General features: G+C 45.2%; 1 protein-coding gene across 5 annotated transcripts in view; it reads right to left on the reverse strand.

Annotated features, from left to right (window-relative positions):
- Nucleotides 1-15,449: 15,449 nt before the first annotated feature.
- The window catches only part of KAZN (kazrin, periplakin interacting protein), a 301,595-nt gene continuing 297,260 nt past the window's right edge, over nucleotides 15,450-19,784 (reverse strand). For 4 of the 5 annotated variants that reach the window (XM_048518982.1, XM_048518984.1, XM_048518986.1 and 1 more), the window contains 2 exons: nucleotides 19,148-19,198; nucleotides 15,450-17,478 (listed from right to left, as the gene is read on the reverse strand). In XM_048518982.1, the coding sequence (XP_048374939.1) occupies nucleotides 17,311-17,478; nucleotides 19,148-19,198 (219 nt within the window). In that variant the 3' untranslated portion in view covers nucleotides 15,450-17,310. The remainder of the gene's footprint in view (nucleotides 17,479-19,147; nucleotides 19,199-19,784) is intronic. The other variant, XM_048518983.1, reaches the window with a different exon arrangement.

A 19,784-nucleotide genomic window follows, 5' to 3' on the forward strand; every position in this document is an offset into this window, starting at 1 on the left:
AGGAGAGAGGTGGGGAAGAAAGGGAGTGAGAAAGAGAGAGAAAGGATGAACAAAGAGGGAGGGAAACCAAGACAAAAGGAGAGAAAGGAACAAAGGAAGGAGTGAAAGAGACAGGTTAGGGAAGAAAGGAGAGAGAGAGAAAGGAAGAAAGAAGAGGGAGGGGAAGAGAGAAAGGGCCAAAGAAAGGAGAGAGTGACAGAGTGGGGAAGAAAGAAGTGAGAAAGAAGATGAAGAAGAGTTTGGATTTGTACTCCACCTTTCTCTCCTGTAAGGAGACTCAAGGTGGCCTACAAGCTCCTTTCCCTTCCTCTCCTCCCCACAAAAGACACCTGGTGAGTTAGGTGATGCTGAGAGAGTTCAGAGAGGACTGTGACTAGCCCCAGGTCACCCAGCAGGAATGTAGGAGTCCAGAAACATATCTGGTTCACCAGATAAGCCTCTGCCACTCAGGTGGAGGAGTGGGGAATGAAACCCGGTACTCCAGATTAGAATCCACCAACTCTTAACCACTACACCAGGAAAGGAAGAAAGAAAAGGGAGAGAGGGAAGAAAAGAAAGTAAAAAAGAGATTTTTGGAGATGTTTGGAGTGGAGCTTAGGGAGGGCAGGGCTTGAGGAGGGGAAGGCTCACAGGTGGGTGCAATCCCATAGAAGTCACTCTCCAAAGCTACCATAATCCAAAGCAATGGACTCGGGCCAAATTTGCTCAAGAGCAAGTGATAAAATCTTAAAGAGCAAACTTTTTTTAAAAAAAAATTCTATAAATGCTAAAGGAAGGCCAGACATTTTACGACTGTTTCATACTTTGTGTGTGGCTATGCAAACAATCACAACTGTAAACCAAAACAGTGTCAGATCTAGACAGAGCCGTCAAGTTTTTAGAGAGGGAAAATGTCGGGGGGGAAATCTTGTGAGATCTTAAGAGAGTATAGTGCCAGCGTGGTGGTTAAGAGGTGGATTCTAATCTGGAGCACCAGGTTTGATTCCCCACTCCTCCACCTGGGTGGCAGAAGCTTAACTGGTGAACCAGTTTCCGCACTCCTACATTCCTGCTGGGTGACCTTGGGCTAGTCCCAGTTCTCTCTGAACTTTCTCAGCCACACCTGCCTCACAAGGAGTCTGTTGTGGGGAGAGGAAGGGAAAGGAGCTTGTAAGCCACCTTGAGGCGAGAAAGGTGTGGGGCATAAATCGAAGCTCCTCTTCTTCTTAAAGCAGGGGTTCCCAACCTGATGCCCATGGGCATTACAGTACCATTGGCACCTTTTGTGGTCCTTCCCCTCTTCAAGCGCCAGCTTCCCCAGACACCACGGCCCAATTTCCAGGCATTCCCAAGCCAGAGTTTGCAACCTTACATCGAGGAACAGCAATGCACCCCAGCACTATCCGGCGTTGTACTCGAATCCTTTCTGTTATTTTCTTGTGTGACATACCCAAGCACAATGTCTCTCCAGTCAATTTGTCCCAGAGCTTGTATTGTCACGAGAAAAACACATCTCCAGAGCTCCACATAAGGTCTAGCTTTGTGTGTGCATATGTAAACAAAAGCATAATATTTTCACTGTGTACCATCTGGGTACTGCCATCTGCTCAATTTGGATTCCTGGCTCATGCGGCACGAGCTTGTTTCCTTGGGAGAAGAATCATCTTTTGCTCTCGTGGCAAGACACCTGCAGACGCCAACAAGGGCCACACACAGGCCTTGGTCAAAATCCTGGCCCAGAATTTCTCAGGATAGCAGCTGAATGGAAGGCCTCTTCCGCACACGCAAAATAATGCGTTTTCAAACCACTTTCACAACTATTTGCAAGTTGAAAAGCTTTTTTTGCCATTTCCTTTTAGCACAGGTTCAAAGAGCACTAGAAAGCCAGTTTGAAAGTAATGCAATTATTCTGCATGTCTTGAATGAACCGAAAGAAAGGAGAGCCTGAGAACACTTCCCATTAGCATCCACCTGTAGTGGCAGAGAGAGCCAAATGCTTTAGCAAGCTGTATACTAGTGAACCAGAGAAGGATTTGTGTAGACTTTCTTGCCAAAAAGCAAGTCCACAATAAAAACTTAGCTCTCTACCTGTTCGTGGCATTTGTGGCAAAGTGACCGGTTCTAATTTCCAAGTGCTATTTTTTACTGTCTAGATTGAGGAATGTAATTGTGCCTCTCTATTCTGCATTGGTTAGACCTCACCTGGAATATTATGTACAGTTCTGGGCACCACAATTCAAGAAGGATATTGACAAGCTGGGATGGATCCAGAGGGCAGCAACCAAAATGGTAAAAGGTCTAGAATCCAGGCCCTACAAGGAGATAGGGAACTGGGGATGTTTAGTTTGGAGAAGAGAAGGTTAAGAGGTGACATGATAGCCATGGTTAGGTATTTGAAGGGATGTCATGTTGGTGAGGGAGCAAGCTGTTTTTTCTGCTGCTCCAGAGACTAGGACCAGGAGTCATGGGTTCAAGGTGCAGGAAAAGAGATTCCACCTAAACATCAGGAAAAACTTCCTGACAGTAAGGGCTGTTTGACTGTGGAGTGCACTACCTTGGAGTCTGGTGGACTCTCCTTCTTTGGAGGTTTTTAAAGAGAGGTTGGATGGCCATCTGTCAGCAGCGCTTTGATTATGTGTTCCTGCATTGCAGGGGGTTGGACTTGATGGCCCTTGGAGTTTCTTCCAACTCTATGATTCTATGTTGCCTTATACCAATAAGGTTGATTGGGTCCAGTTGTGGGGATTTACTGTCACGAAGCAAGCTGAGCAGGAAATTATAGGAGTCGGCACTCCTTCGAGGAAAACAAACTTTCATAAAAGTGTTGATGCTATTGCTAATTCCTGCAGTTTTCATGTTCTGACCTGAATGGCACTGGTTAGCCCAATCGTATCACAGCTCAGAAGCTAAGCAGGGTCAGCCCTGGTCCACCAAGGAATGTCATGGTTGCTCCGCAGAGGCAGGCAATGGCAAACCACCTCTGTTTGTCTCTTGCCTTGGAAACCCCATAAGAGGTCGCCCTAAGTCCTCTAGATTTTAATGCAGTAGGGTATGAGATTTTCAGAATCAAAGCTCCCTTCGTCAGATATCAGAGCTTCGACTATTGAAAGCTTATACCCCAAAACTCCTGTTAGTCTCTAAGGCGCTACTGTAATTGAATCTGGCTGTTCTACTGCAGACCATTACAATTACCCCTCTCAAACTATCTTCACAAGTCTGCTGTGACCTTAGGGTACTTCCTGTGCTGCCAGCTGATTCCACGAGGCAGCTAAAAATGTAAACTGGGAAGTTCCAAATTTAATTCTTACTAGACTGTCCTAAGGAAGTTTCCCCATCTGCAATGTGAGGGCAATGACACCTTCTTTTGTCAGTATTCTTCCACACAGCCTGTAGAATAATTTGGGTGCTTGACGAAGAAACAGATTTCCCCCTTTCAGAAGGGTTTTGAAACCACATTGGAATGTCTTTTGTCAATGAAAAACTAGGTGATCAGAAACAAAGAGATGGGCTATTAGGTTTGATGCGGGGAGGAGTTCAGGAAAATGGGGAATGGAGAACCCCTCAGATGTCTAGGGGGGACTCACCGCCAGTCTCCCTCATTTCTGTCCCGCTGGCTTTTAGAACAGCAGTCTTTATGGCAGTGGGAGGAGGAGGGAATTTTCAGTACGTTCAGTGGCCACGAGGTGTCAGGATTACAGCACTGCAAACTCCTTCAAAAAGGAAGAACTGCAGAATTGTAGGAAGACTTCCATATCCTTCAGAAAAGGAACATGCAAACAAGAATCACTTAGAAGAAGGCCCCAATCCACAAATCAATGGATGAGTTCCTACACACTGCAATGGAAACATGCTTGATTTGTGGGATAAGTATTTGGTTGGGGAAGGTGATGACATAGACTTCCTCATGTTGTTGCTTTTCACCGTCAAGTCACATCTGACTTAAGGCAAGAAGAAGAAGAGTTTGGGAAATTGTGGATTTTTTTAAAAAAACACGTACCTGCCTTCAACCTTGGGAATGGGGAAGACTACAAAGATAGGTATATATAGTCGAAGAATTTGAAACTGACCACCACTTCAGTTTTGAGAACCTATAGACATGGAGGTTAAACGATCAGCCCCCTCAATGTGTATTTCATCTCCAAGAGCTAGCAGGCAGGAACTCTGGCATGGATTGAAGCTGAGAAAAGGGGGAAATTAAGTGTCCCTCACCATGTGGTTTCAATAATACTCTCTCTTAAGCTGAATCAAGTCCTAATGGGGAACAAAAATAGGGTTATCTATATTGTGGATTGTGCATGGAGTGGAAGCAAGCTAGTCTGGGCCAGTACAGAGTACCTCTTGTGGTCAAAATAGTACTTGGCATCTTCCGTTTCAAGTTCCTTGAGGAACATTCAGAAATTTAAGGTACTTTCACTCCTGGCTCCAGGGAGAATGCTTTGCAGGATCCTGGGATGTTGTGGAGCAGCTAACTCTAGAAAACACACTCTGCACACACTCAGAAGCTTTGGGAAAAGTCAGCCTTGATGCAACCACAGCCTCATTTTGAGGCTGCACTACTGGTGGTTAGAAATGTGGCCCAGAAGAGTCTTTTCACACAGCTGAGCTGAGCTTGAGAGTAAAAACACACCCTGGTTGCATTTGGGGGCATGACAAATGCTGGTGGACCAGAGAGACCAAGATGAGTGGGTACACGTGAGAGAGCATGGCATAGAAGCAAGTATGTTTGTATTCTGAGTGCCAAGTGTGAGATGACACCTTGCCAGTATGCCTAGACAGATCCCTGGCCGGGGATCCCCATTGTCCACCAGACAATTGCCTTCCCATCCATCAAGCTAATTATACCAATTAGGAGAAAGTGACAGGCCAGGCAGGGGTGTCATGGGAGGATTTGGAAAATGGAAGGCTGGGATCCAATTTGTGGTCCCCAAGAGGCACTTAAGAGTGATGATGGATACTTCGCTAATTAGCACAGAGAGCGAGTCAAGGCTGAGGAGGCTAGGTGAAGAAGAAGAAGGGGATGATGATGATGATGAAGAAGAAGAAAAGTTTGGACTTATCCCCCATTTTTCTCAACTATAAGGAACCTCAAAGCAGCTTATATACTCCTTTCCTTCCTCTCCCCGCCACACATCTTGTGAGGAAGGTGAGAGTTCTGAGAGAACTGTGACTAGCCCGAGGTCACCCAGCAGGCTTCCTGTGGAGGAGTGGGGAATCCTCCTGGGCTCCAGGCACCAGAGATCAATTCCCCTGGAGAAAATGGCAGCTTTCAAGGGTGGGCTCTATGGCATCGCATCCCTACGGAGTCCCTTCTCCTCTCCAAACTCCACCGTGCCCCCCCAAATGCTCAGGAATTTCCCAATCTGGAGTTGGCAACCTGAGTTTGGCTTCAGGAGCTGCCTGGGGGATTGATTCATAATGACAAGATATTTTGATCAGTGACTTCTTTCTTGACTCTCAGAGGAAGACTGCTAGTTGCCTTTCAGTATCTGCGGGGGCTGGAGGACAAGGCTCCCCACATTTGGCAAGGGCTTTGGCTGTTGAGAGCCCAACATAAGAACATAAGAACATAAGAACAAGCCAGCTGGATCAGACCAGAGTCCATCTAGTCCAGCACTCTGCTACTCGCAGTGGCCCACCAGGTGCCTTTGGGAGCTCACATGCAGGAGGTGAAAGCAATGGCCTTCTGCGGCTGTTGCTCCCGAGCACCTGGTCTGTTAAGGCATTTGCAATCTCAGATCAAAGAGAATAAAGATTGGTAGCCATAAATCGACTTCTCCTCCATAAATCTGTCCAAGCCCCTTTTCAAGCTATCTAGGTTAGTGGCCATCACCACCTCCTGTGGCAGCAGATTCCAAACACCAATCACATGTTGCGTGAAGAAGTGTTTCCTTTTATTAGTCCTAATTCTCCCCCCCAGCATTTTCAATGAATGCCCCCTGGTTCAAGTATTGTGAGAAAGAGAGAAAAATTTATCTCTGTCAACATTTTCAACGTTACAGTTGCTGCTGAAGTGCCCACTGTATGCCCTTCCTGTGACCACAGAGCAACTGGCTATGGCTTTATGGAGGGCCAGCATGGGGTGCTTAAGTGGTGCGTATGTGAGCAGGTGGTTCTTAACCTGGGGGAGGGAACTGTGGGGTTGATTCCCTCCACTCTCCACCTGAGTAGGTGGAGGCTTTATCTCGCTGGAACCAGATGATGTGTCTCCAGGCGACTCCTCTAACATTCCTGCTGGCCAGTCACAGTTCTCTCAGAACTCTCTCAGTCCCACCTGCCACTTTGAGTTTCCTTACAGGAGAGAAAGGGGTGGTATAAATCCAAACTCCTTCTCTTCCTCTTCTTCTTACTATGAAGCAGTTCTTTCCCCCCCAATGCCAAGGGTTTCAAATGTGGAATAAGGGTGGCGGAGTTTTCTACCTCTTTTCTCACTGGGTCATATTTTAACGAAAATCAGCTGCAACAAAGAGCAGATGTGAGCATGCATGCAATAATATGCAACTTATCCCTGAAATCAGGCTCCATCCCTGAAGACTGGAAGATGGCCAATGTCACACCAATCTTTAAGAAAGGATCTAGGGGACCGAGGAGAGTATTAGGCCAGTCAGTTTTGACATCTGGTTCCTGAAGTAAAATTAGGGTAGAATCTATCATTAAAGATAAGGTGTAAAGCGTGTAGAAAAAGCAAGACCTGCTGAGGAAGGAAAGTCAGCATGAAAACAGGAGGCAAATCCTGTCTTTACAAGAGCTGCACTAGAGTTCTTTGAGGGTGCAAAAAGCAGGCATGTGGACAGGGGGTGAACCGGTGGACATTTGTCTGCTTGGATTTCCAAAAGGAAACTTTTTGATAAAGTTCCTCACAAGAGGCTATTTAAGAAAAGAAAACTCCAGCAATGAAGGAATAAAGAGGGAAGTCCTCCTGCTCATAGGTTAAAAAACTGCTGGTTGAAACAGGAGCAAGGGAGTGGGTGTGAAGTGGGGAGTTCTCACAATGGAGAGAATCGCCGAGTGCCATTGTCCCCTAAGGATCCGTTTTGGGACCAGTGCTCTTTAACCTATTCTATAAAATGACCTGGAAGTGGGGTAGGTAGCGGGTGACCCCAAAGTTTGCAGATGATACCAAGTGATGATGTAAGGTGGTGAGAACCACTGGGGGGATTCTGAAGGGCGAGCCTCCCTAAGCTGACCTTGATAAATTAGGTGAGTGGGCTCCAGAAAATGGCAAAATTTGCAGTTCAATGTATAGGAAATGTAAAGTGATGCAATAGAGGGCAAAAGTCCAAACTTCACATACTGCGCTTTACAGGGGTCAGTGCTGTACAGTCTGAAGACCAGGAAAAGGGATTTAAGCGCTCATAGTTGATAGTTCCTTGTAGGAATGCTCAACTCAATGCATAGCAGCTGTAGAAAAAAGAGCAAACTCTATGCTGAGGATCATTAGAAAAAGGAACTGGGAATAAAACTTCGCAAAGATTATTCATGCCATATATAGAAAGCAGTGAATTGCAACCGCGACTTAGAGTACTAATGTCCAGTTCTGGTCCCAGTGCACATATCCAAAAAGCGGATATTGAGGAGATAGAAAAGTGCAAGAGAAAGAACTAGCAAAAGGATTGAGGGGACTGGAGGCACCTTCCCTATGAGGGAGGAAGGCTGCAGCGTTTGGGACTCTTTGATTTGCCTGAGAGAGGCTGGCTGAGAGGATATGATTCAGAGTCACAAAATTATGCATGGGGTAAGAAATGCTGTAGAGGAGAAATTTTCTCTCTTTCTCACAATACTGAAAGAACCAGGGGCATTCATTAGAAATGCTGGGGGAAGAATTAGGACTAATAAAGGAAACACTTCTTCACTTGTATGGTGAATTGGTGTTTGGAATAATATACTGCTACCACAGGAGGTGGTGATGGCCACTCACCTGGATAGCTTTAAAAGGGGCTTGGACAGATTTATGGAGGAGAAGTTGATTTATGGCTACCAATCTTGATCCTCTTTGATCTGAGATTGCAAATACTGCCTTTAACAGACCAGAGTGATCGAAGGCAAATTACGTAGGCCATTGTCCTCATCCTAAGCATGTGAAGCTCCTCAAGGCACCTGAAAGTGGAACCACTGCAACAGCAGAGAGCTGGACTAGATGGACTCTGGTCTGATCCAGCTGGCTTGTTCTTATGTTCTTATGTTCTTTTTTTTAACTTTTCACTTGTAGTGCAAAAATGACCAAGCTCTGCGTCCATTTCAGGCCGACGCTGAGAGGCGTCGCTGATGACGAAGCACTAAATCTGACTGGTCTACTTTTGTAGCTGAGAAAATTTATGTCCACATAAACCTCACTGGAGGCTGTGATCCCCCCCCCCCCGCCCCCCGCGGTGGGATTGAACTCCGGTACGGAGCTGTCTGTATTTATCGCATTTGAACAGAAGCGGCGCTTAGGGCTGTTGTTGGTGTGGAAACAGGCAAACAACGGTTTTGGGGTTGTGGGACTGGTTTGGAAGCAGGGACAAAAATTATCTTCCTCTCTAAAGTCCTGAACAAAAAAACGCTCTGCTACAGAAGCCAACTGTTTATGGAGCCTGTTGGCCAGCGCCCAGGACATCATGCTCCTCCACTTCATTTGTCCCTTCTTCCACAGTGAAGAGCGATTTCCCCACACCTGTGTGGAAAAAGCCTTTATCTTTCCTTTGTGAGGAATGGGAGCACAGTATAGGGCCTGTCCAATTTCCCCTAATTGCAAAGGAAGGGAGGCAGTATGGCAATGAATGCTGTGCCTCTTCTTCGAGGTATGTTCTTTTTCTTTGTGGCTTACCTGTGTAGTGGCATGGTCCTTCCATGGTGGAAACAGGAGTGTTTGCAACTGAAGGTGGAACGGGCATTTGAAGCAGCGCCGAGCAAATGCGGAATGAACAATTATTATTACTTACTGAAGCCGATGGATCCATGATTCCACTTAGGGCTGTCCTGTAAAATTATTATTGTGCACTTGCAGTTATATGATAATGGACTGGAGAAGTTCACTCAGGGGGTTTGCTCTGGTTTGAATCCCAGTCTTATCATTAATCTCCCAAATTCCATCAGCTCTTTTGCCAGATACCTCGTGAAGGTGGAGATTGCTGGAAATTCCTTACCTCGGTGTCATTCTCCACCAGTGGTTCCTTTTTCTGCTGCTATTTTTTTTTAAAAAGGTCAGGCAAAATACATTTGCTTCCCAGGGGACGGGCTTTCACTTATAACTAACATTAGAATAACATAAGAAAGCGAATGAAGTTGGAGAGACGCGAACGGAACTTGCGATTCTGAAGTAATATTTTTGAGTGCCTAAAGGGCTATGTGGGGTATTTCTTTGAATCATGAGGATTCTTGGATAGGCTTCTTGTTTGAAATAAGTACACTTTAACAAGATACTCTGGGCTGGATCCAGCATTTCTGTTCTGTTAATGGGAGAACCTTTCTGCAATAGAAGGCACCCTCAACTGACAGAAGATGCATTTTCTATTGGAGGAAGTCTACATGCCTAGGTAGAAGGCTCTCTGGATTGAAGGAAGGTCTTGCCAATTGCCATTCGTGGAACGTAAACTGTCAATCCAACCCATGAACTTTTAAAACAGCATTAAATAATTCTGGGGGATTTAGATCTTTGTATACTTTGGTCTTCCGTTATTTTGGAAAACAGTAATGGAAACATTACTTGATACATAAATATATATACACACACAAACATATATAATAAAAATACTAATAAAATAGGAAGAATATAAATCTCTGGAGTGCACAGGGGGTACGATCTCTCCAAACAGGGTTCCAACTGCCTGTATAAGAACAAATTTCTAGTTCTTTAAGTGGTTTAATGGGATATTATTTACCAGGAGATATTATTTACCTTGATGCCGTGAATAGCTTCAGCAGCCCAATTCCACACATTAAACCACTTTTTAAAGGGATAGGATATTTTTCTCCAGGCCTGTTGCCAATCTGGCTTCCAGGCCAACCTGAAATGGGCAGAGAAGGAGGGGATATGCAGTGGAAAGTGGGGACAATAAGAAAGACTGAGAGAGAGAGATTTGTCCTTGGTAACAGAGGACAAGCCGATTCAGTTGGTGTTTGGGAGTGAGGTTCAGGGATGCCAGCGGTCCACATTGTATTTTCAGACATCCTTCTTCTCTGTAACTGCACACACACACAACCTTTCGGTTGGGGAAATTCTACTCCTCCCTTCCGATCCACGTGAGAACCTCCAAAGGAATAATAATAATAGTTTGAAAAGTTGCTCTTCTCCTCTTGGAACTGCTGACCCAGCCTAACCGCAGCCAGACAAGCACCCTGGAAGCAGCTGTAAATTCTCCGCTAACAAGCTTTTTAAAAACGCCGCTGTGATAATGCTGACCGTTTATCATCACTAGCAGGCCTTGTTTGGGCTCTCAATTCATCGTCACTTCAACCTTAAAGCCAGTAGCTTCTCCGCATGATTCCTTTATCTCCCTTGGAATTGCAGAAGCGAGATCGTGTTTTTTCTGAAGAATTCACTTCCTGAGGATGAAATCAGGTTCATCTGTTTGATTGACTAAACAGGGTTCAGGTCTCTCCATGTTACAGTTGGTTTGCTACCCTCCAGGTGGTTTTTCACGAGGGGGAGTGAGAATTAAATATTGCTTTTCACTCTGGATGCAAAAGAGTTTATTATTATTTTTAAATGAGCAGTTGCTTTACCTACAAAGTGAAAAACTGCACCAAGCCTTTTTATTCTTAACACCAAATGGGAAGTAATAATTGTTCCCTTGCTGTTTTCTTTTTGCTCCTGAAAAACAAGAACTGATTATTAACAACTGATTCAAGAATATGTGAGAGGAAATATTTATTGTCTAAACACCCCTATATGTTTTGCATGAGCTTCATCAGGTTGACTGATGTAACATCCAAGACTGCATATTCTGCTCTCTTTCTTTTCTAAAAGCACAAAGTCAATGCATAGAAGAAGGAAGAAAGAAAGAAGAAGAAAGAAGAAGAAAGAGTAGTAGTAGTGGTAGTGGTAGTAGCAGTAGTAGTAGTTTGGATTTATATTCCCCCTTTCTCTCCTGTAAAGAGACTCACAATCTCCTTTCCTTCCTCCCTCGCGACAAGACACCCTGTGAGGTGGGTGGGGCTGAGCATAAGCATAAGCATTTTATTGAAACATGCCGCTGGCGAAATTTGCAACTGGCATTCCCTCGATGCACTGCAATTTCAGACTCATACAATTTCAGGCTAAACATTTCAGACTCATACGTAATATGCTCACTAAATGCGACTGAAATACATCAATAAATATGAAGCAGCGGGGAGTTTAGCATAGCCACAGCTCCTGAGTAGAAGCTGTCTCTCTCTAAGCCTCTTTAATCCCTCTAGTTCTGAGGCCCTGTCGACAAGCATAAGCATTTATTGTCATTGTGCACGCACAACGAAATTTACAGCAGCATTCCTCGATGCACACAATTTCAGACTCATACAATTTCAGACTCATGCAATTTCAGACTCATACATCATCATCCTCCACCCATCCCTACATAGCCCCAAATACATCAATATGAAGCAGCGGAGTTTAGCATAGCCACAGCTCTAGAGTAGAAGCTGTCTCTAAGCCTCTTTGTCCTAGTTCTGAGGGCCCTGTATCGAGAGAGCTCCGAAGAACTGTGACTAGTCCAAACTCACCCAGCTGGCATGTGTTGGAGTGCACAGGCTAATCTAGTTCCCCAGATAAGCTTCCACAACTCAAATGGTAGAGTGGGGAGAATCCGGTTCTGCTCTGAACCACTATGCCACTGCTGTATAGGGGTGTATAGACAACAAATATTTTCCCTCAAGCACTGCTGTTTTTTGCTTTTTTGTTGGAAAAACCCGCAACATATCATTTCCCCAATGGAACAAATATTGTTGCCTCTCTCAAGTCATTTCAGTTTGGGAAAGGAGCATGTCTGTGTGGGACACAGAAGCAGGTTTTTTTCCCACGCACAGCACTCGTGATCTGGAGTGGGCATTGCACGCCTGGGAAGATAACTCACAAGCTCATGCCTGACTCTATGCTGACCTTGACGGACCAATGGTTCGATTCAGCGTAAGGTAGCTTCATATATTCACAGTTGGGTGCGTCTGCTGCTGCTTCTGCACATGAGCACAAGTTTGTATTGCAGGCCTCAGAGTAACGGCAGCCATCTTAGTTCGACCAAATTTTGCCCCATCGATTCTGCCATCTTTATTTACGTCAGCCTGGCTAACATCGACAATGAAATTTAGCCCTTCCTCTCCTCCCCTGCGGCTTCTCTTCGAATTCTTGAATAAATCCTCTTGCTCCAGGACCGCGATTCGAAAACCCAACATTTAAAAAAATCACATAAAAGAAGTTACTTTAAAATAAGCTTTATTTAGTTGTGTTTTTTTTTAATATTTTCATATTTGCATCCATGCCTTCAAGGAATTGTTCTTCCCCACACATGTGGGGGAAAGAAAAAAAAGGTTAAATCTAAGTTACCCATAAGCTATTTTTTTATCGTTGTTCTCTTTTAAATAAATCACCTCCTTAGTTTTGTTTTTAAAATAATTATTTCCTAAATTACAAAAAAAAAGCTGTAACAAAAAAAAGAGAAATGTCTAAATATATCCAGGAGTTTCCTGTTTGGATTTTGATTTTTAATCAAAAGCAAATAAAATACGAAGGGGAGGAAAGGCAGGGAATGTGTAAAATACCACAAGGAAGGGATCTTCCCCTCCTGATAAGACTAGTCCCCTGAGCAAAGCAGAACAGATGTTAATATCTTTGGACACCATTAGTTTTTCTCCCAGCGAGGTGTCTCTGCTGCCAATGTTCTGCAATGCTTAAGCGCCCCGTGCCCACGCAAGTGCTGGGTAACTGTGCCCACCAACTCTGGCTGCGTGACCCCCTAAGTCTTCACTTTTTAGCCAAGTAATTTGAAGACAAGATTTCCCTTTTCCAAAGAGGTTGCACAAAGCAGAGTTCTTTTTCTGAAAAAACAACAACAACAGCAAACAAACAAACCCAACCCGGCACTGTAGAATTAATCGTTTTCCATGATTACAAATGTCAAACGCCATTAGTCAAATGCGCAGTGCGCTGGCTGAGATTAGCTGCCTGTTAGTTGGAAAGGGTGAGTCACAGATAAACGAGAAAAGGGGCGATTTTTTGTTTTTGAAAGCACCAGACTGGGGGTGGAGGAAGAGTCTCTGGGGGTGTAAATTCCTACCAAAGCTTCATTAGAAAGCTGTACTCCTAAAATCAAACCCAAAAGTATCTCCTCGTGACTGAGGATTCAGAAAAAAAACACACACCATCTGACTTGGGAATCAGATTAAAAACCATAGCCTTGGCTTGCTGCAGTGTTCCCAAGAAGCAAGCAATGACCCATTAAAAATTCTTGGAAGTGCCACTACCAGTTTGGGATGGAGAACATCGTCTTCGTTTTCATGTCCACAAAAACATTCTGTTTGGATTTATACTCTGCTTTTCTCAACCATAAGGAATCTCAAAGCGGCTTACAGATTTCTTCCTTTCCTCTCCCCACAACAGACATCTTGAGAGGTACGTGGGGCTGAGAGAGTTCTGAGAGAACTGAGACTGACCTAGCAGGCTTCATGTGGAGGAGCAGGGAAACAAACCTGGTTTTCCAGATTAGAGTCTGCTGCTCTCAACCACTATACCATGCTTGCCAAGGCCAATGGTGCAAAATTTTATTACTGAGCTAAATTTTCCCCAAATGCCTACCTATTTCACCAAGAAATTTCTTCAAGGGCATCTGTAGTATGTAGTATATGATTGCATTACTGAGTTTAGTTATAACTGCATTACTTAGTTAAAATTATATAAGTAAATAAAACATATTAAAATACAGCAATCTTGATTTTATTATATAATTTACTTACATAGTTTTAACCAACTAACCATTTTATGTAAATTCAGGAATCATAATATGCAAAAATAATTACATGATAAAAATTGCTGAAGACCGAACTAGAACCTGGATAACCAGGGAATGAAAAGGGACATGCAGTGCAGGCATGAACTGGCCAAGCTGGTATATGGAACTAGAAGTTGTTTAATTTCTGTGGACATGAAATACCAGAAGGTTTCAGGGTCATTGCTTGCGTCTGTAACCAGAACTGTTAAGGTAACACCTTTGTGTTCTCCCCTGCGACTCTCGTCTTTGCTCCTTTCAAATGCAAGGACTGTGTTGAACATTCCGTGGCTGAAAGATAAAAATTTTAAGACACTTCTGACCTGAAAAATCTTTTGTCAAGTGACAGAAATTACCCCATTCTTGCACATGGAACGGCTGCACTTGACATTTGCTCCAGGTGACGGAAGAGGACAGAGGGAAAAGGAGTTGGGAGGGGGGGGAGCAACCTGATGCCCGTTGAAAGATAAGGAACTGTTTATAATGAGAAAACCGCTGCCATGTTCTAAGTGGCAGGGGCTGGCTTGGGTTGGCCAGAAGGTAATTGTCCCTGGGCAGATCTGGGTGAAAACAGCTTATAGCCGTTGAGTTGCCATTCGGGATTCAAAAACACCCTGAACAGTCTGGAAGAGGGAGGAGGAGGTCAGAGACAGGGAAAAGGGAATTTGGGCAAAAAAAATAATGATTTGTTCTCTTGGCATCTAACCCATCATACTTCACAGCTCCACAAATTCAACTCCCAGACAGCAGAGAAGTAGAAACACCACCCATCCAAACCACCCCCACCCAACGTGGAAAAATATAAATTCCGATATTTATGTAATAATTTAGTTAGAATACATCTTCTGTATTGTGCAAATAAATAAAAAATAGAGGAGAAAAAAGGGTTAAAGAATTATTCTGGAGGAGAAAGCATCGAACAAAACTGAACAAATGAGAAAGGAAGGGGGGGGGGGGAACGTGTACACCTGCATGGTCTGTGGCTGTTCTGAATCTGGCCTGAAAGAGGCCAGCCGGTTTGGGAGTTTTGGAATGGAAAGCAGGGGTGCTTCACATGTGAAGGTTTTCTTGCACAGAGAAATATGATTCGGTATAGTCAACGGTCACTGATGAACCACAGCGTGAATTCTAATTTTGCTACTCGGGTCAGAAAACCCCTTGTGGCCACTTTTCCATGGAGGAACAGTGTCATGGCTGAATTGGCCCTGAGGGGCGGTGTTCTCTTTTGTAGAAAAATCTCACTGTGGTGTGAACCAATCTCTGTCATCCACTCTTGAAAAAGTGCCATCCCAGAGGGAAGTTTTGAAGTTGGGAGAGGCGGATAGGAAGGAGTCGCTGGGTCTTTCACCTCATAGGGACATATTTCTAACAATAAGAGTGGCTTTATACCCCGCTTTTCTCAACCGCAATGAGTCTCAAAGCTGCTTACAAACCTTTCCTCTCCCCCCAACAGACACCTTGTGAGGTAGGTGAGGCTGCGAGAGTTCTTAGAGAACTGTGACTAGCCCAAGGTCACCCAGCAGGCTTCATGTGGAAGAGTGGGGGAAACAAACCTGGTTCACCAGATTAGAGTCTGCCACTCATGTGGAGAAGTGGGGAAACAAACCTGGTTCTCCAGATTAAAGTCCACCACTCTTAACCATTACACCACACTGGCTCACCCACTACATCACTACATGCTAAGAAACAGTCACAGACCAACTAGAGGGACCAGTCACCACACAGTGAGATTTCTTTCAAGATATGCAAGCCAGGGATGGCCAAAGGTCTACGGACTTGGGGAACTTACCCCAACTATCTCCAGATAGTGACACAGAGGTCAAGACTGCCCCTTGCCACATATTTTTACCACCCTGATGGATAATGTTTAGGATTTGTTTAGCAATTTCAGAATTCAAAGCAATTCACATATATTATCACAGTAATCATTACAACGGCACTGTAGATAGGCCACTATTATGATCCCCCATATTGGGGACTGGGGGGATTGCCCTAAGGGTGCCTCTTCTAGTGTGCAGCAGAGGTGAGACTTGAACAGGCAGCCTCCCGTATCACAGTACTGTTCTCTTTGGCCCTTTCCTCACAGGCCAATAAATACGAGTTAAGGGCGGGATAAAACCTGGGTTTGGGGGGGAACTTCGCATGGATCCCGCTCCTGAGGTGAGTCCGCTCCATGTCCCCCCCTCCCCCGGGTTTTACAAGAATCGTGATTTCTGCTATTCTTTTGTTTTAACGTGCCTCAAAGCCAAGGCCAAGCAAACAGCCGCGGCTGCAAGGCGCATTATGCGTCTGCACTTTCTTTTTGTTTCCTTCCCATCTGCGGAGCCATGCAGGCACTTTTGACTCCATCAAGGCTCTGGGGGAGCATGCGTGCCTGCCTGCATAGCTGTGCATTGGAGGGAGGTAAGTTACAAAAAGTTTTTTTTAAAAAAAAGCACCTCCGTGCGAAGGTGCACACCCCGGTTGATGCGCTGGCTGTCCACGGGATAGCCAGCCATGTGAATGGCATGGGGCTATGCCCGGTTCATTTATTTTGGCTGTGCGGAAAGGGCCTCTGCCTCGACACTATAGCAGCCAGGTTCTATAATGGAGAGGGTGCCCTCTGGCTTTACCATTAAAGCGTGCATGCACGCTGGCATAGCCAGGCCTTTGCATACAAGATCTGAAGGGAACATTTAAAGTGTGCATTTTCTTTTACAATGTTGACCCGCTTTCCCTTTTCTCCCTATATTGGCAAAATTATGGTAATTTTCTCACATCTTGATTCATATGCAAATGGCGTCTGCTTTACCCATGGACTTCCAGTTGTCCATCCCTGGTGCAAACTCGCCTTACATGCTGCATGTCTTGATAAAGTGGGTGTGCCCTGTGAACAGGATGTACAGTTCCCTTTTTCCAGCAGCCATCTTTGCAAATGGACAAGTTTTAGGCGGCACCTCAGGACCGGGTGCCAGAGGAATAGCGTTTGGGACAAGAGACATTTTACAAGCACACAGTGCACAAAAGTTCGGGGTCTTTTTTTGTCGTCGTCTTCAGTTATTTACAAATACACAGCAGTCCTTCAAGTTTTCAAGTTTCGTAAAAAGGAGAAAAATACGCACGAAAAAGGGGGGGGGCTAAAAAAAAACGAGGAAAACCAGGAGGGGAACCATCTCCCCCCTCAGAACAGAACCGAGGAAGGCTACACCAACACGACTGGCATCGCTCATAGACAACAGTGAATGGGGTTCACACACAGGATCGTTGGGGGGTTATGTACAGCGGTTACAGAAGAGGCAACGCAGAAGAGGCGACGGGCTCGCAATCCGCCGGGTTCAGGTAGCGGCGTTTTGCTTGCGCACACAGACACTCCCATACACGCACACGCACCAGAAGCAGGAGAGGGTAGGGCAGGCGGTCACCAGTCCGCGTCCTCCTCTATGTAGTAATCGGGGGCAGTACCGTCAAAAAGGCCAGGGTCGAGGGATTTCCGTTGCTTCCCTCTGGCAAACACCCGAGAGATGGATCCGAATCCCATTTTCTCTTTCTTCTTTTTCCGTTTTTGGTCTTCGAGGTCCTCTAGAGACTGAGGGGGGAAAAGGTTTTCAGGCTTGTAAGAAGCGAGTGAAAAAGAAAGGGTGCCTGTTTTCTGAGGTAACGTCAGGGCGGGCAGGCAGGAGGGAAGAACAGGGGAGATTGAAATTCCGAACCTCCACAACAACAAAAATATACTAATATACAAAAATATTCTAATGCCGCCCAGTGCAGAAATTACTCTTTTATTGGAATGAGATTTTTAATATGGTCTCCCCCTACCTTGAGTATTTCTGGAATAGGATGGTGGGATATAAATTTTCCTCAGTAAATAGGCAAGCAACCTTGCAGTGCAAGATCAACACGTTCCCAGCTTTTCACTGCTAGGTATTAATGCAGGATTGCCCTATCAATAATTCTTTACAGGCTTTTTATGGAAATCAAAACATACTGTATAGTATACTTGCAAAGTCCATCAGATAGCATCTATCAGCACTGGGCAAGGTATGTTGGCCAAGGGCTACATGCAAGCTCCACTTAAGAAGTCTGTCTATACTCTGGTTCATCTGGATGCTTTTTAACTTATTTAATATTTTGTGTGCTTATTAAAGGACAAGTGTTCTGCTGCAATCATACAGGCTTCTGCAATCAGTTCTATCTGTTTTCTGGCTTATTATAATCTCCCAACTATGGAGCTGGTGCTTCCTTCAGGCATAACAATAGGAGCAGCTAAAAAAGAAAAGCTACGAGGAAGCTGTGTTCTGTTTGCGTAGGCCTCAAATCTGTAAAAATGTGGGAAGGGGAACTTCTCCCATATGCTCATTGCTCTTTGCTTATTTTTAAACATGGTGTCTTTTGTAGACCTGTTGCATCGCAACTGGCAAATCCTTCAATTTACTGCCCCCCACCCCCCCACATATCCCTAAAGTCCTAGGCATACTATGTTGGTGAACCAGGGCTTATCTAACCACTGGTGGGCCCAGAAACCAGAGGAAGAAGTGGGGAGTCAGTCTACTTCACCCCCAAAAAGGCAAGCAAGGGGCTGTGTGTTCAGTGTGTAGAGAACACGTTGGATGGGAGTTGTTGCAAGACAGGCCATTGGGAAGATTGAGTGGAGAAGTTGACTACATCCAGCCCATAAGGGCCGGAACCAGGGTTGTGATTGCTGGGCAGCTAATATGGCCCTGTTGCTGGGTCATCCTTTATTGCACTGGAGCCATCCCAGCCTGCCCTTTCCCTCTGGATGGTGGCAATGACAGAATTGCTCCCTCTTGAAGGTCTGAGTTTGATTTCCCATCTCCCTTCTTTTGCACATGACTGGCCTCTCCTTCTCCTCTGCCAGAAAGCAGGCAGAGGTATTTGCTACATCACACCGACTGCCTGCGCACGCTGCAATGGCTGATAGCAGTAGCAGCCATCAGCCAGAGAGAAAGGCCAGGAAACAGAGCACTGTCTGCTCCTCCTGGTGGTGGCTAGGTGAGCGAGCAGTTGCTTGCCTGCTCTCCTTGATTTGTGCCACGATCATCCTGGCTGGGGGCCCCCAAACCCAGGACCAACCTTGCTAGCTCCATCAACATCCTTCTGCATACTGTAAGACTTCGCAAACCAAAAGCATTGACACATTTAGAACGGGTCTTTTCTTAAGCCCTAAAGAGTGCTCTGGAGAAGCCGCCCCCCTGCTTTTGATTGCACCTGTAGCTGGAGGAGGAGCAGATTCCTACCTGGACAATTGGGTTGTGCAAGTTTTTCGGTACCGGTCCAGGACTATCTCCCTGCCAGGAGAAAGAGACAGGTCACTTTTGGCAAAGAACACAAGCAGGGCTTCACGTTTGCAGAGCAAGCATGCTTTTTGCAAAGAAAACAGAACAAAACAAACAAAGAAACAAATCCTGGACACGCCCACCCCCACCCCGGTTTCCTATCCTCTTTGGCAGCCTTTTCCCATCAAAAGGTCAGGAAAGGAAAGAAAAAGGCAGCGGTGGGGTTTGTCTCCCTTCCCCCGGTGTGGATTCTTTTTTTGCCATAGAGGCTTTTCCTAAGGATTGGGGCTCTTGGTTCTCTCCTGCAGGCCCTTGAAAGCCAGAATGAGAAAATGAACATGTCCCATTCAGCAGAATGCATGACAGAGAGGTCTACCAGCCTCTATTACTCCTGAGAGCTAAATAAAGCCTCCATGTTTACAAGGCACTGTTCCTCTGAATACCAGAGGAGGGGCACAGAAGCATGCATGGCTATTAGCTAAACAGAACCTCCATGTGCAGAGGAAGTGTACCTTTTCAGGAAGTAGACACAGGCATCCTGCAGCAAGATGTTCAGTGGCAAAACTCCTTACTTTATATGTAATATGTACCTCCTCGC

Source organism: Sphaerodactylus townsendi, linkage group LG16 (assembly GCF_021028975.2).
Source record: "Sphaerodactylus townsendi isolate TG3544 linkage group LG16, MPM_Stown_v2.3, whole genome shotgun sequence".
Taxonomy (NCBI): Eukaryota; Metazoa; Chordata; class Lepidosauria; order Squamata; family Sphaerodactylidae; genus Sphaerodactylus; species Sphaerodactylus townsendi.